The sequence below is a fragment of the Populus euphratica genome, unplaced genomic scaffold (assembly GCF_000495115.2).
Source record: "Populus euphratica unplaced genomic scaffold, PopEup_1.0 scaffold2001.1, whole genome shotgun sequence".
NCBI classification, from domain to species: Eukaryota; Viridiplantae; Streptophyta; class Magnoliopsida; order Malpighiales; family Salicaceae; genus Populus; species Populus euphratica.
The window spans coordinates 14552-31405 of NW_011501842.1; the positions used below are offsets into that span (position 1 = coordinate 14552).

Sequence of the window (16854 nt, forward strand, 5' to 3'; positions counted from 1 at the left end):
AAGATTTTGGATTTGATGACGTGATGGATATTAAAGAATATTTGAAAATATAGTAAAAATTATTTTTTAAAGTATTTTTATTTTAAAATATATTAAAATATTTTTGACATTACCTTATCAAAACAATTCAAAAATAATAAAAATAAAATAAAAATAAATAAATTTTAATAAAAAACAAGTTGGATCAAACCCTAAACGGCATCTTAATATTGGAATGCAAACCTGAGCTACAAAATTGAACGTGAGAATTTGAACAGAACCTGCAAAACAGACCCCTCCCAAATCTGACTCTGCAGCCTGCAATGCCTAAATTAGTCCAAAAGAATTGATACCGTTAAATTGCATAAAGAGGATAATTCAGATAGTATTTCTTTGGAAATGAGTGTTCAAGTTGATTGCAGCTACGAGGTGAAAATCATATCATTTAATGATATGTTTATGAAGTAGATAATTTATTGCAGCAACTGAGGTGAAAATCATGCCTATTATTATCTAATAAATTAAAACTGCTCAGTCTGGACTGCACAGTGCAAATTATATGTTTCCAGGATGACTCCTATGCTTGAATAGTTCCGCAGACCACGGTACACACATATAATGGAAGGCTAAAAATATAGGTCCCCAGTTAACAATTACTAACTATTTGACTGGCTGTTTGCTGCTAGTCTAATAATTTTTTTCAGTTAAAAATTATAAATATACATGTTTTTTTCAACATGTTTTTAAATATATAAAAAATCTTATTCATAAGTTAAAAAGATTATAAAATAAATTGAGAATTATTTGTACTAATAAATATAAAAAAAATATAATCTTTAGTGATAATTAATAACTAAACTAAAAAATTTAAAAATAGATATAGATCATGAAATTTGATCTCATAAAATGAATCATGACCTAGTTATATTTAATAATTTTATTTTTTGATATTTTTTTTATTTAATCAAATAATTATATGTGCCAATAAAACACAAAAAACAAAGTTGTTAGCGACAATGAAAGATTCAACTGGAAAAATCAAGAAATAGATGCGGGTTAAAATATAAAGTGTATGTTTGGAAATATGATAGTGGTTGTTTTTTATAAATATTTTTTATTTAAAAATATATTAAAAAATTATTTTTGACATCTGCACATCAAAACAATCTGAAAACATAAAAAAATTAAGATAAAAAAATTCAATATTTTATGAAACGCGGTTTGCACTGCATTTTAAAACAGGATTTTAATCTTGCAATATGGGTCATGCACTCAAATGTGTTCATTAAAATAATTTTTTATTAAATTAAACAATGATATAAAAGAAACTCTCATGAAAGCAATTAAATACCAAATATAAAAGAAACTCTCATGAAAGAAATTAAATACCAAATAAAAAAAAAGATTATGTAATGTTGCTCATATTCTAAAAATATTTTATAATTTTATGTTGCTAAATGATATTTTACCAAAGACAAAATTGGAAAAAAAAACTAAGTAAAAATTAAATCATGTTTTATTAAAAAAAAACATCATAGAAAGATGTTAAGAATCTATTAAAATTGAAGAAAAAAAACAACTAAATGATGAGATTGTAAGGGAAAAAATAAAAAAAACCAAAAAAATAGCAAAAATAAGACTCGGATATTTAGGCTTAGACTAAGTTGCCCAACATGTTTAGGCTTTAAAAAAACTCAAGCATGTGGCCTTTTAGTATAGCTCTACTCCTTATTTTTTATTTTTGAAAAATTTTAAAAATATAGATGATATGTTGTTTTTTATGGTAAATAACGCATTGCTTGGTTACTAGAAAATTAGACCATGAGTTTTTTGGCTAAAAAACTTGATTTTTAAACCTTTTGATCTAAAACACTTAGAAAACATTCTACATATCTTATTAAAAAACACATAGAAAACACCCTATACATCTTGTTAAACCCATTCATAATCTCAAATAAACCCAAAATAACCAAAATTAACTTGAAATCATGAAGTTTTCCAAACTCGTATCTACAATAACTGGCAAGGTAAAATGGTAAAGAACACTTAATATAAACTCTCCTCATCGAATGGAATTTGTTAACATCAAATCAGTATTTTTTCATGGTCGATATTATTGTCAATTTCTTTCTCTGCTATTGAAATCCAACCACTTTCTCTCTCATCTCTTAAACTAACTAAAAAAACAAGGAAAATAAAGTTTTGAATCAAAATTAAATTTTCAAAAATACAAGGGTCGAAAGTTTATAATTTTAAAAATTGAAGATCAAAGTGAATGTTTTAATCTAATTTTAAAATGAGTTGTGCTTTTCACATTCTAGTTAATATCAATATGAGTTATGCTTTTCACGTTGTAAGTTGCTGGAGTAAAAATGATAGTTATGATTAGCTAAGCCACTATTGAACTTATATATTATGATAGGATGCATAAAGAAACGAGATATTTATCAAATATATTATATGATTATAATAAAAGAGAATATGATTTGATGTATAGGTATAATTTGTCTGGTTATTAAACCAAACCTCAAGTAGGTTTCCCTATAAAAAAACTTACAATACGAGTAACATGCATAATAAATTTAAAATACCATAAATAATTATAATATTTTGAAATTAATAAATATTAGATGATGAGTTTGATATGTAAAACCTTTAATATATATATATATGTGTGTGTGTATGTATTATGTTGGCTTATTAATATGGGAGGGTCGAGATGTTGTCTATATATTTTATAATCTTAATGAAAATAACAAATGATACATTTATATCTTGTTGGTTCACTGTTTACTAACTATACTTAAAAACTTTGAAAAAATATTAACTCTTAATAATATCATGGTGGAGGATAAAGTCACTCAATTAAGAGATAGTTATACCCATTTAGTAGATGATGTAGATATAAATAATTAGACTTGTTTATATGCTATCAATGTATCCTGTTATGTTGTTTTATTAATTATGAATTTTCAATTAATTTTAGTGTTTTTAATATTTATCTTGTATTACTCAGGGTTTTTAAAAACATATTAAAAACACTAAAATTAATTGTAAATTTATAATTAATAAAATAACATAATATAAAATTCATAATCTATATATATATATATATATTAGAGTACTGGAATATTTGGAGTAGAAATCAAAATTTTAAAGTTCATAATATATATAAAGATAATATGATTGTTTATTGAGTTTTGTTAAGTTTTTGGTTTTATAGGTCTCATGAACCAAATAATTGTAAGATTAACAAATCAAATAAAAAATAGTAGTTATTCTGCAATTTATCCTAAATTCAAACGGAATTTTAGCTATAAAATGCTTGGTAGAAAATTAATTATAAAAAATGAAAACTAGATAAAAATTGTAGTTATTATGCATTTCACTGAAAACCCCTTGTTTTTTTTTTTTTTTATCAAAAACTACTCTAAAACCACACAAATTATAAAAAAAGAAACATTGCAAAAAATATGGTTTTTATGCCATGTTTAATTTTATAAGAAAAAAACCTAATCTAAACAGTGTGGTGTTAATAATATCTAATTTCACATGAAGAACTAATTTAATAATTTAGCCTTAAAATTTTGAGGTTAGTATTTGATGTTTGATGTTCAGATTAGTTAATGTTAGATTTTTTTTTTGTTAGGAGATCGAATTACATGCTTAGATTAAGATTAGTTTTTGTAGTTAAAGATACGAGGTTAGTGATCAATTAGGTTAGGGTTTGGTATTTAAATTATTGTTTATGCTTCATGTTTAAATTAAACTTAGTATTTAATGCTTATATTAATATTAGTTTTTAATGTTTAAATAACTTGCAATTATAGATAATATTATGGGTGGTGTTATGATTTGGGTTTAACATTTGGATTATAGTTAATGGGTGTTTAGATTTTTAGTTCGAATTAAGTTATTATTTATTATTTATAGACTAGCGATCATTAAGATTTAGGTCTTAGTCAAGGTTAGAGATTAGATAGAGTAAATAACTTGAATATTGTCTAGAGTATATTATTTAAAGGTACCTTATAGTTAGATAGATATTGTAGTTTAAAAATACATGTGTCAAATGTCACATTTCATAATCAAAATATTTATTAAATATTATATTTTTCAACCATTATTTTTTTATATATCATGTTTTGCAACCATGACGGGTAAACAATGATGTTCCGGGCACTTATGTTATACTAAATTTAAAAGTTTTTAATGTTAATAAACAAAATTAGCCTATTAAAATGACTCGCTACCTGAAAATAAAATAAAATAAATTGTTTAATTCGGATTTGCACCACAAAAGCAATAAATAAGTAAATAATTAAAAAGTTTTTAGAAGGGGTACGTCATAGCCCATAGGTACTCGATTCCAGTGTGGGGAACGGGGATATCCCAAAAAAAAAAACTTTTGCACAGAACCTCCCTCGATTATTTAGTAGATACACGTGTCAGTTCCATCACACCCTCTCTCTCTCTCTCTCTCTCTCTCTCTCACTGATATTGAAGAAGAAAGAAAGCTCTGCCATTCTGATTCCAGGCTACACGAAAACCCCAAGCGACCATCCCTCTCTGTGTAATTCTCTCTCCTTTTTAACAGAGAGATTCTTTGCTTCTCTCTGTAAACGGAGCGCATAAGGAAGAACGGGCCACCTGAACCGATAAAAAAAGCCGAAATTGGCGCCTGAAAGTTCGATCCATTCATTCACTCGCTGCTTTTAACTAATCCTTCTCACTCGTTTAACCACGCACATGTTAGTTTTCTTTACTATTAATGTCACTCCCTTTCTCGCTCTCTTTAATCTATCACAACTTTTTTACATCAATTTCTTCGATTGATTTGGGCATTTCAATTTTTTTTAAAGGTTATTTTTGTGTTCATTTGATTGTTTTGATTTGGATTTTTTTAGTGGAAGATTTGGTGATATTGGTTGGGAGGGGGGATATGACAACCGGTGGTGATAAGCCGTTTATCTCTGTACATCCAGATGACCTCAAGTTCATTTGTAAGCTTCTCTCCCTATATAAAATCTGCATGACACATATTTATTTTCTGTTTTTATTTTTCTTCCGTTAATTTAACTTTCTTCGTTGCATCTTTCTTTCTTCCTTTTGTAAATAACGATTTTAATTTATTGATTTATGTGCTATATTTGCTATTTAATTTCTTGCATCGGGTTCTCATTTATGGCAAGGAGATTAAAATTCGTCACGCTTAATTCTACTAATCCATGCATTAATTGGGAGAATTGGAGCAGATTTAAGGTTGCGTGCTTTGCATAGTATCTCAACTAGACAGTGAATCGTTATTTAATTTACTTTGATAATCCATTAGGCTGCTCTTGATCTGGAACTAATTGGGATTGTCTATTTAATAATGTCCTTGTTCTTAAATGGAATACGAGTTTTCTGGCAGTCCAAGGTGTTCCCTAACCCTTCCATGAAAGTTATGAAGACATTCAAAAGGCTTTTTTTATTTTTTTGTGAAATTCCACTGGGATTTTTCTACAACTACTGCAGCTTATAGAGGTTCAGGGCAGTTTTATAGCCTCTTGTAAAATTTTCCATGGCAGGGAGAACTGAAGTAGGTCCCCTGCAACCAAGTGTGGTAATTTTCAAGTATTGGTGATATTTTCATTGACTTGCTTCAGATATGTAATAAACTAGACAAGTGATGTAAATGGCACTATAACCCTACCCGGCTACCCCAACTTATATTCTAGCTCTCTCTGAGTATGGTGGGCAGTAAAAACTCCCTTTTGCAAATCACAGTTTCTGGTTTTAGGTACATATCAATCACATTTATTCTTTATAAATCCATTTATAAAGAAAAGCAACAAGCTTTTGTTTTAACATCTCTGTGTCAAGTGGCTGCTCCCAGGTCTCAAACCTGCGTGCAAAATTAAGATTTCTAGCCTCATATTTGACTACTGTACCAGGTGGCATTCTCAACTTCTAACATGCTATCAAATGTTTTTTAAGTCATCTGCATCAATGAGATAGATGCCTATTATTCAAGTGAATTCTCTCACAACACAGTAAAGATGATTAGTTGTTCAAAGAGGTAGGATGGGGATTTAAAGAAGATCAAATTGATGGAGCGCAATTTAATTAAAAACCAAGCTGGATCTGATCCACTTTTCTTGATACTTGAAAACTTTGCAGGCATAGAAACTTCAGCTATTAGAGCCCAAATTGATTGGCTGAAGTAAGGAGATGTGCTTGGTAAAAAATAAAAGAATATTAAAAGATAGAAATTAAATTATTTTGCAAACAGATCCATGGCAAATATCTGCTGGCATCAAGTATGGATAATTGATGCAAATCTTAATGCTAATCTTGAATATTATAAGTTGTATTCTTGAAAATGTTGATACCTTCTAAAAGTGTTGATATTGATGTGTGTTATAAAACTTTCAGATTTGATTTTGTCAATAGAGTTCATTTGGACTTATGATTATGTTATATATGTAATCAGTTGAGCTGGAAAAGCAAAGCTTTTGCGATCTTAAAGTTGCGAACAACACAGAGCACCATGTTGCTTTTAAGGTGCTCTCTCAACTATTGTATTAAAACCGTATTGATGTGCATTGTTGGCCTTTGATGGATTCATTTTTGTCATCACTTTTTTCCAGGTTAAAACCACTTCACCTAAGAAGTACTTTGTGAGGCCCAACACTGGTGTCATACAGCCTTGGGACTCTTTTGTCATTAAAGGTGCCACTTGTTACCCAGTCACTATCTTTTTGTAGGACTTTCTTGACCTTTTAAACTATGAATTATTTATTCAAATGTGAATTTATGTTTGATGTCCACTAAAGGTTACAATTCTCTCACATCAGAGCTGTGGGTAGAGTGGTAACCAGCCATTTGTGAGATGTTTATTAGGTGATCATTTAATAGCTTTGGATTGTTTTTTCCTTGATAACCTATTAAAATGAAAGAAGAACCAAGCATCATAATTTTATCCTTGACCAGAATATATGGAATTTGTTTGTGCCATGTGCCAGCCAACACATAATTGTTGTAAAGTTCTTAATTGGTTAGAATATATTTGATGTTTACAAGCTACTGGATTTTCAGTTACTCTTCAGGCTCAGCGAGAATATCCTCCAGGTATGCAATGCAAGGATAAGTTTCTCTTACAGAGTACCATTGTGCATCCACATGCTAATGTTGATGAGCTCCCACCAGATACTGTAAGGGTGTTAACTTCAAGAAGAAAAGTTATTCATGTTTCATTAGCTTGACTTTGCAAAATGATATTATATTTGAACAATGATTGATTTTATTGCCAGTTTAATAAGGATAGTGATGGCAAGGTGATACAGGAGATGAAGCTTAGAGTTGTATACATGCCCACCTCTTCAACTCAAGGAAACTTGGAAGATGAAGTGTTGTTGAAGGGCTCCAAAACAAGTCCTGATGCTACCTCTGTGAGTTTTATTGTATTTGGGGTGTGCTAATTTTAGCTAACAGCATGGACTTCTGTGTACTTGAAGACAATTAGTATTCTCTGGAAATCAGTTTATTGACTTCATTCAAAATAGTTGGTACAGGGTTCTTAATTAAAGGAGAATACAAGGCATGAAATCAGGAACCAAAACAAATTATCTATCCTAATTAGGATGACACCTAATTTATAGGAGTTGATTAATACCAAATATATTTTCTAATTTATAGACAACCTAATATAGAATCTTTTATTTTACAACACTCCTCAAGAGCTTAAAGATATCTTCCATTGCCAGCTTGTCGATCAAGTAGTTAAATTGTTTCTTGTAAAGTCCCTTTGTAAGTACATCAGCAACTTGCTCAATGGTTGATATATATGGCATGCAGATCATTCTTCGATTAAGTGTTTATCAACTTGCACGTTCTTTGTTTTATCATATGGAACTGGATTATGAGCAATTGAGATAGTTGCCTTATTGTCACGGTACACCTTCATGGGCAAGGAGTTAAGAATCTTCAAGTCTTCTAAAAGCATTTTAATCTACACAACTTCAGAAATCCCATTTGCAATTCTCTATACTTGACTTTTGAGCTACTCCTTGCTACAACATGTTTTTTGCTTCGCTAAGTAACTAAATTCCCTCCAACATAGGTACAATAACCAAAAGTTGATCTTCTATCAGTTATACTTTCAACCCAATTTGCATCGGTGTAGACTTCAACATGTAAATGCCCATGTTTCTTAAACAACAGACCTCTTCCATGAGTTCCTTTCAAGTACCTCAATTTTTTTACTTTATTCAAAATAGTCTGTAGAAGACAAGGTTCCTATTTAAATGAGAATACAAGGTATGAAATCTAGAACCAAATCAAATCATGTATCCTAATTAGGAGTGGAGTTGATTAATATCAAATCTGTTTCTTAATCTATAGACAACCTAATATAGAATCTTATATTTTACAATAACACAATCAAATCATATATCCTAATTAGGAGTGGAGTTGATTGATATCAAATCTATTTCTTAATCATTAGACAACTTAATATAGAATCTTATATTTTACAATAGCATTCATAACTCTGGAGTTTGACTGACTTCATTCAAGCTGGTGTTGCATATTAACAGAATCATTACAAAGGCAACTAAAGGCTCCTTAAAGAAAGTACTAGATGGATAAAAAATTCCATATTGACCTCCGTCACAAGGGTTTAATAGTGAAGTGTACTGATGAGAAAAATTCTTGATCCTAAACTGATAGTTGAACAAGCTTAGACACAATGCTCCTGAGCAAAAAATGAGAATGGTTATGGATGCTCCAAGAGTTGTTTGAAAATGATGACAGAATAAAACTTGACAGAACATGTTAACCACCTATTATTTGCATTTAAATAATTATCATGACAAAAACAAAAATGTGATGATTTTGCAGTTGTGAGTGTCATAGTGAGCATGTTTCCCCTCTTTTCTCGAGAAAGAAGTGGGCTATTTCTTTACAGAATTGTGCTCAATTTCATGTAAGGGAGTTCTGCCAAGACCTCTTTGTTAGTTGGGGGCATAATCTGCATGAAATCAGATTTTTTGAAGAACATATCGAGAGAGAATTGGATTTGGATTTGGTTAGATAATGTATGGTTGGTAAACAAGGATCGATTTTATAGCAAGGTGTGGAATATATTGTCAATTATATGATTCCACAAGATAGAGGAAGTTAACTGTATAAAGATGCTGCAGTTTTGATTGGTCTGCTTCTAGTATGTGACTGCTGTTATTGCTTTGCACTTGAATATGCTAGAATTGGGCTTCTTCTTGGATTCTCCAAGATTGTGAATAACGGTAATGGATTGTCAGTTTTAACTACTCAAAGGAAACACATCTATATATGCACATTGTGTCATTCAACATGCACTATGCAACTTGATCTTGTTTACAACTGTCACAATCTTGTAAATTTGCTCTGTACCATGCCTTTTTGCAGGAAAAGCATATAAGCATATCCTTGAATTAATTTCTAGACAGGTTTTTTGTTATACACGTGCATGCACCCATATACACACATGCACATAAGTTTTTCAAGTACACTGTTTTATGTTTGAATCAGGCTGTACAGCTCCTGGAGGATGAAAGGGATGCAGCTGTTCGACAAACCCAGCTACTGCAGCAGGAACTGGTTAGTCACTTGGTGCTTCAGCCTGGTTATTTGATTATTATTTGTTTTCTTTTTCTGTTGAATTGAGAATATGGAGTCAGTTTTCCTCCTACCATTTTGGCATTTAAATGTTTGTTCTCGAGAAATACAATTATGAGACTTTATCACTTCACAAGTACTTGGCATCTCAGATATTGCTCACCTAAATATTTCTTTAGTTGGTATGCTAATATTGTTGGTAAATTGCTGTTTTTTGCGCAAACAGCTGATTTCCTCGTAACCATTCAGAAATTACTTATGATCCCCCCCCACCCTCCAGTCTCAAATAACTACTATGGAAAGTCTAGTTGAAACTTGCTTAGTTCATATGGATTCCACCATCCCTAAGGGTTAAAAATGCTGGTAAAGAAACAATGGGGGGAAAGAACAGGAACAAGATGAAAAGCAACAAATAGAAAACATGAGGCGTGTTACAAACGCTGTCCTTAAAGATATTTCCTCTACAAAAACCTATCCTCCAGGTTTCAACAGGTTCCTCCTCTAGAATTGAGGGAAGTAGAAACAGCAAGGCAAAGCAAAAGAAAAAAGTTGGGCAACCTAAAATGAATTATATATTCCTCTTTAAAAAGTGCAGGTGTTTATATATAGGCCTAGAGTTTGTAACATCCAAGAAGAAATTAAATAGAGAATTAAAGAGTGCAACCAGCCTTTAAAACATGGTTGTTAGAGAAAATAAAATAGCCACAAGAGGAAATAAATAGCTGTTGGAAAAAAATATAGTTATGAAAATAAATTGTAAGAGCTTCAAAAACTGTGGTTTCAGTTTAAAGGCTAAAAAATAAATTATTATTGGAGACAAGAGGCTTAGAAAGTATCTACGTCGCCTCACATGTTGGGAGGGAAACGGAGGTTTTCCTCTTGCTTAGCCCAACTTTATACGCACAAGCCTATCACCTTTCTAGTTGGTTAGCAGCTCATATCATAGTTCACTATATAAATACTAGAAAAAAAGTCTTGTTTTTTTAATGTGGGAATAGAAGCGGTTTAAAAACTTCAACTTAAAAAGATAGAAGATGTTGTCTTTGCAATGTGGGATAGAGATCTTTTGAAATAACTTCTTAAATAATATTAAATTAGATTATTTACAACAAAAAATCCTTCAATGGACATTTGCAGGCAATGCTTGATCAAATGTGATTGTGCAATTGAAATGAAGCAGAGCAGGAACTTTTTAATTAGATGACTTGTAGGCATGGAATTTGTTTATCAGATGGCTGCTATGAGATCTTGAAAATGTAAAAAAGCTCATGGGATATGCGAACAGTAAAAAACACTGGGAATATTTTAGATGTTTTCTGTTTGAGAGCAAATGTATTCGAATGAATTATATCTAATGCTGAGAAACAGCGTTATGATACCAAATTTCCCATGTGTTAGAACCCCAACACCCCACCACACGTACGAAGAGGTTTTTGTGTACTAGCTAATATGTGTCTACTGCCATTTGTAGCATAACACAGGAAACCTTTACAACAATTTATCCAAGCTTTTTCTTTCCTACAGGATTTGCTGAGGAGACGAAGATATCGAAAGACTGACCCAGGCTTCTCCCTCATGCTTGCGTTCGTGGTTGGACTTGTTGGTATTATGATCGGCTTCCTCTTGAACCTTTCATTGTCATCACCGTCTGCAGAATGACCTGACACTGCCAAGGACCTTAGGAGAGAATTTTTTCTGTCTATTTTACTATATAATCTCGAGGATTCTGTTGGATGGAAAGGACATCGATATATTTCCTCCACACACACACATATATTTGTTGTTGCGTCAGCTGGCCAAGTATATTTTCGTTTCATTGATATGTCACTGTTAGTGTGACTTGATAAATATTCTGTTGTAGTTTATGAAATCTTTCTTCGCTTGGTTTTGAAATTTGCATTTCAAATTTACGCTTAATCTTTCTCGAACGCTTTAGCTGGATGTTGTAGCTAGGTGTTGAACAAAAATGGCTTGAGAAAAAACCGCAGATAATTTCTCGCATTTGAGAGAATTTTTTTATTTATTTAATCGTTAAAATATCGAAGTTTATTTAAGAAATAAACTAATTAATTCTATTAGTATGATATTTCAATAAATAATTAGAGTTCATATAGAATTAATCTAAAATTACTATTAATAGGGGAAAAAATTAACTTAAAAAAAAGAGAGTAAAAGCCTAGAAAGTTCTTGCATTGGTTTTCTTGGATTGCAAAGCAATTTGTCTTCTGAGTTGAAATTATTCTTGCCCGCTCTTTCTGATTCATGACGTGTGTTCCATATATATATATATATATATATATATCACCAATAAAATATTCTTGTTTGAGCCTGTAATTTCACCGGAAAAAATCATTAATGGATTTACTAATAGAAACTTATCATTACTGCTTAGTACATTTGTTAGGGATTTCAAGTTCATTGATAAGTCCTCCAATGATTTATTTTCTGACAGAAAAACTGATAGGATGTTAGTGCCTAAAAACAATTGGTGTCGGCTATTGGCTATTATTTTGTTGGTCAATCCATTTATAAAATATTATTGATGGAGCACGATAGACTAACCATATATAATAGATATGTATCATTAATAAATTAACTGATAAAATTATTGACATATTATGTTAGTGAATTCACCAATCTATATTAGAATATTTCATAATTCTTCAAGAAAAATAGATTTATTTTATTAATAGAATTACCAATATAATTTTTATGATTGTTTGTGATTATATCGGTATTTAAGTAATTGTTTTTTTAATGCATGTTTATTTGGATCAATTATTTTGACATTAAACAATTAAATTAAATTTATTAACTCATTTTAAATTATTAATTTTATTGTAAAATCAAATACAAATCTCTGTATATATTAGAAAGAAGTTAGAGCTACATGTAAAGGTTATGGTGGAGAGGGATGAAAATATCATAGAGGCCTATAAGAAGGAGGAAATTGAGTCAACATATATGTCATCATATGCTCTCATTGCTTCCTACTTCATTTTTCATATTGCATTTTCAATTCAACCTTTGGATTGGTCATAACAGCAATTATTTTCATTGAACCAACTCCTGAACGATTGTTAATGGTTGACTTAGGTTGGATTGTAGAGTTCCTACATTCAATATATTACGACTCGCCCTCATGTCTTGGACTATAGTTATAGAGATATTATAAGCTTAATTTCTATTTGGTCTATTGATAGTCATAGAGATACTATGAATTTAATTTCTATTTGGTCTACTGATTGCTTTAACCTATAACAATAACTCGGGTAGTATTTCAAATAGGTTGAAGGATCTTCTCCATATTTGATATGTACATCAGCATTATATGTTTCTTACATAAAAACAAGTCAAAGATGTTGACAAAAAAAAATTTATTTAAAAAAATATTCAAAATATTTTAAAGTTTACTTACAATTAAATAAACGTTTAAGTTTTATTGTCCATAAACAATTGCACCATTTTCTGCTTATCTTTTTTTTAAACATGTGTTTTCATATATAACTTCGTTAGAGTGAGATCACACCCAATTTATGTAGCTTATAAAATAAATCATTAATTTGCAGAGGTAACAAATATTCACTAACATTTAAAGAAAAATACTTAAAATAAAAAAGACACTTATAAGACATTTTGCATGTTTAATAAAAGGAAATGATTTACGGGTATACTTGCTGATGAATCCATGTGTCTCGTTGTTTTTATTTAAGGACCTATTTTGTGTCAGCTTCTAAAAATATCTAACATCAATAACTCTAGATATCTCTCATAATTACTCTAAATGATATGAGGAGATCTAAATTTTTTTTATACCTCAAAGTCATTTGACTCGGCATAACTCTTTGTGTAGATATGCACGTCATACTAAAAATCACGCAATCTAGTTTAGGAATTTGTTAAATGCAAAAAAGATTACAGATTTACAAATATATACTTCGTAAATTAAAACTTACCTAGTTGTGTTGTGATTTTTCTAGAAATTTCTTGCCACCTTAAAGTTTGTCTCATCTTACAAAAAAAAAAAAAATTCTTGTAATCATTTTCTTAAAATAATTAGTTTATAAATTTAAAAACATTTATATAAACTAAAAGTGTGTATATGTCAAACTTTCCCTCCCGACCCTTAACAACGGGCATCCATTCAAGATGCTCTTTAAGTTGGCTTTATTGAAACAAATGTGTTTCCATCAATGTTTTTATTATTGATGTTATCGTGCATATAACTTCTATATTTATGAGCCTAAAATCAATTATTGAATAAAAAATATATAAACACTTAATCAATTTGTTAATGTTATTTTCAAGAAAATAGATTTTATTACATGTTTAAATCCAATTTACACCCCATTATTAATTTGTCAAAATAAGAATTTTTGGCAGATGGTACGCCAAATCTACAACCCATATTTGATAAACATGTGTCGGTAATGTGTGTAGCAATTATCTCTTCATAATCGGCATATAAATGCACCACAATCTCATGAACATTATTGATTGAAGAAGTAGAGCTGTTTTATCTTGACGTTGAGTTTTTTCTTGGTATTTTAATTACTAACTAGAACATAATACAAAAGTAAATAAATAAAGTAAGCATATTCAATTAAATTCAAAATCTATGGTTTATGGTTTCTGTATTGGTGCATCAATCTATTTTTAACAATATTTTAGTAGCACTTTCCTTAAATAAGACCTTACCTCATTATTTTTCAAAACTACAAAAAAGCACATTCTCAAACCATCTATTATACATAATATATACTAGACATCAATATTCAATATCATTTATCCAATTTTTTACATGTACATCATTATACTAAGCATATATTTGTATAGATTTATAATTCACATGGCTTAATTTGTCATACCATATATCACAAGACTCAAACATGCAAGAAGAAAAGGTATTATTATTATTACTCTTCTCATCTATGATTAAAATGGTCACTACACTCATTTCAAAGATAACATTACTAAGACACCCCTTTCCTATCAACATTTTATTTTTAGAAGGTATAAATTTGTCACTCTCAAATATCAATTTAAAACTATTTTTTTCAACAATAAACCAAATATTAAGTCCATCTTAATATTAGGAATACGAAGTGTACTATCAAGTGTTAGAAGCTTTTTGAAAGTCATCTTCAGTATGACATTTCCAACACCTAGTATCTTGTAGATTAATAAATTCTCCATATACAAGTTTTCACCAACCACTTTTTTACAAGTGGATACAATTTTATTTTCAATGCATACATGTTTAGTTGCATCAGTGACAACACATCATTGCTCATAATTTTTTATCAAGTTGACTTAGAAAACAACAATGATAATGTTCATTTTCAAAACTTAATCAATGAGGTGATCAACCTTATTGATATTGGTTTTAACAATCATTCTCTTTCTTGGATTACTTTATTAAGCCCTATTTATATAACTTTTAGCCAGGTGTTCTATCTTGTTAAAGAAAAATATTTGCCATTAAACTTTTGGCAATACTTATCCTCTTCATATATGATTTTTCCTTTGGGATTATATTATAAGAGATAACTCTTTTTTCAAACAACTTATTGTCCTCTTTTACCTTTAGCTTCAAAATAAGGTCTTTAACTTCTATTTTCTTGCTTTTATGCTTAAAAGCAATTCTTGAATTCTTTCCAAGATAATCATAATTTTTCAATAATTATAACCACCTGGAAGGATTCATTTATAACCATACTTTTACCATAACTATTATATAAGGTAAGTTCAAACTCATAAAAAAATGAATTGAGCTTAGCAGTCATGCTAGATCCCAATGTTTTGGGTCCGATAGCCATTTCAAACCCAAACAAATTGGATCTGATATGTTGTTAGACTCAATTTATTTTGACACGAGAGGTTACAAAGAATAACAATAGAAATATTAATAACAATAATAATAACAACAACACTAACTAACAACAATACAATGATAAAAATAAAAATAAAAATAATAAGAATAATTATAATCATAACAATAACAATAATAATAACAATCATGCCAAATCCAAGTACCTTGAGCCTGAGAAACCATGTCATTCCGATGATATTTGGGTTTGACAACCATGCATGATCCAAGTTTACTTGAGTCTAACAATATCAAGACCCATGTTACTTAGGTCTAGCAAACATGTCTTATTCAAGTTTATTTGAATAATAATAATAATATAATAGTAATAGTTAGTTAATAGTAAATGTGGTTGTAATAATGATGATGATAATATAGTAATAGTTAATAGTAATTGTGGTTGTGATGATGATGATAATAATAATAAGAATAAGAATAAAAAGTATAAGCAGAATAAGAATAATAACACTAAAAATAATAAAAACAATAATAATTATACTCATAATAATAACAATAAATAACAATAATGTAAAACATAATTGTCAGACCTAAACACTTTGAGTTTGATAATTTATGTCAGACTCAAGCAAACAACAAACAAAAAAATAACAATTGTTCATTTTAGTTGTTAAAAGAGATAAAAGAAAAAAAAAACACAAATAATTAATCATCAGCAACAATCCAACCATGATATATCTACATGCGTTGCTCCATGTTGAAGAGAACATGGATGCACATCTAGTTATATGATGGATTACTCAATTTGGCCTCTGAAAAGCGTCTCACACTCTTTTTTAATGGCGCAAGCATCGCCCACTCTTTTGGGCTTTTGAAATACATGCCAACAACTTTTTAATTAAAAATAAAAAATATAATGTGAAAAATACTAAAACGCTCTCATGGTCCTTTTAATTATATAAAATATCTCTAAAAACAAAGTTTCTTTATTGTTTTTTCTGAGGCTAAAAGTGTTATTTACTTGTATTTGAAAATTTAAAAAACTTGATTATCCCTGTGGAAGAAAGCCAAAGAAACGTCCGCTCGTGAAAAAATAAAAAATTAAAAGTAAAATTACTATTACAATTTATAGTAAAATGTCTCTTAATTTACAATGATTTCCCCTAGCTTTATTTACTTGTACTTGGAAATTAGAAAAACTTGATTACCTTTTTGAAAGAAAGCCAAAGAAATGTTTAGTCACTCACGAAAAGATGAGAAAATAAAAATAAAACTATTATTACAATTCATAATAAAATATTTCTTGATCTACAATGATTTCTTTATACCATTTAGGTTTTTTTTTTAATGATTTGAAGATTTTAAAAAATATACTAACATGTTTTATTGTTTATATCAACAGTAAAATA

At 29.5% G+C, this 16854-nt stretch overlaps 1 protein-coding gene across 1 annotated transcript; it reads left to right on the top strand.

Moving 5' to 3' along the window:
- The first annotated feature begins 4441 nt into the window (after positions 1 to 4441).
- LOC105118510 (vesicle-associated protein 2-1-like) lies at positions 4442 to 11511 on the top strand. Its single transcript, XM_011016477.1, has 8 exons — positions 4442 to 4730; positions 4887 to 4982; positions 6455 to 6525; positions 6612 to 6693; positions 7060 to 7175; positions 7275 to 7412; positions 9532 to 9600; positions 11143 to 11511. Exons 2-8 carry the CDS (start codon positions 4922 to 4924, stop codon positions 11275 to 11277), a joined length of 672 nt encoding a protein of 223 aa, XP_011014779.1. The 5' UTR covers positions 4442 to 4730; positions 4887 to 4921; the 3' UTR covers positions 11278 to 11511.
- Positions 11512 to 16854: the final 5343 nt, after the last annotated feature.

Coding starts and splice junctions, on each gene's coding strand:
- LOC105118510 (XM_011016477.1), top strand. CDS start 4,922: ATGACAACCGGTGGTGATAAGCCGTTTATCTCTGTACATCCAGATGAC. Junction 7,176..7,274: donor ATGAGCTCCCACCAGATACT/GTAAGGGTGTTA, acceptor TTTTATTGCCAG/TTTAATAAGGATAGTGATGG. Junction 9,601..11,142: donor AGCTACTGCAGCAGGAACTG/GTTAGTCACTTG, acceptor TCTTTCCTACAG/GATTTGCTGAGGAGACGAAG.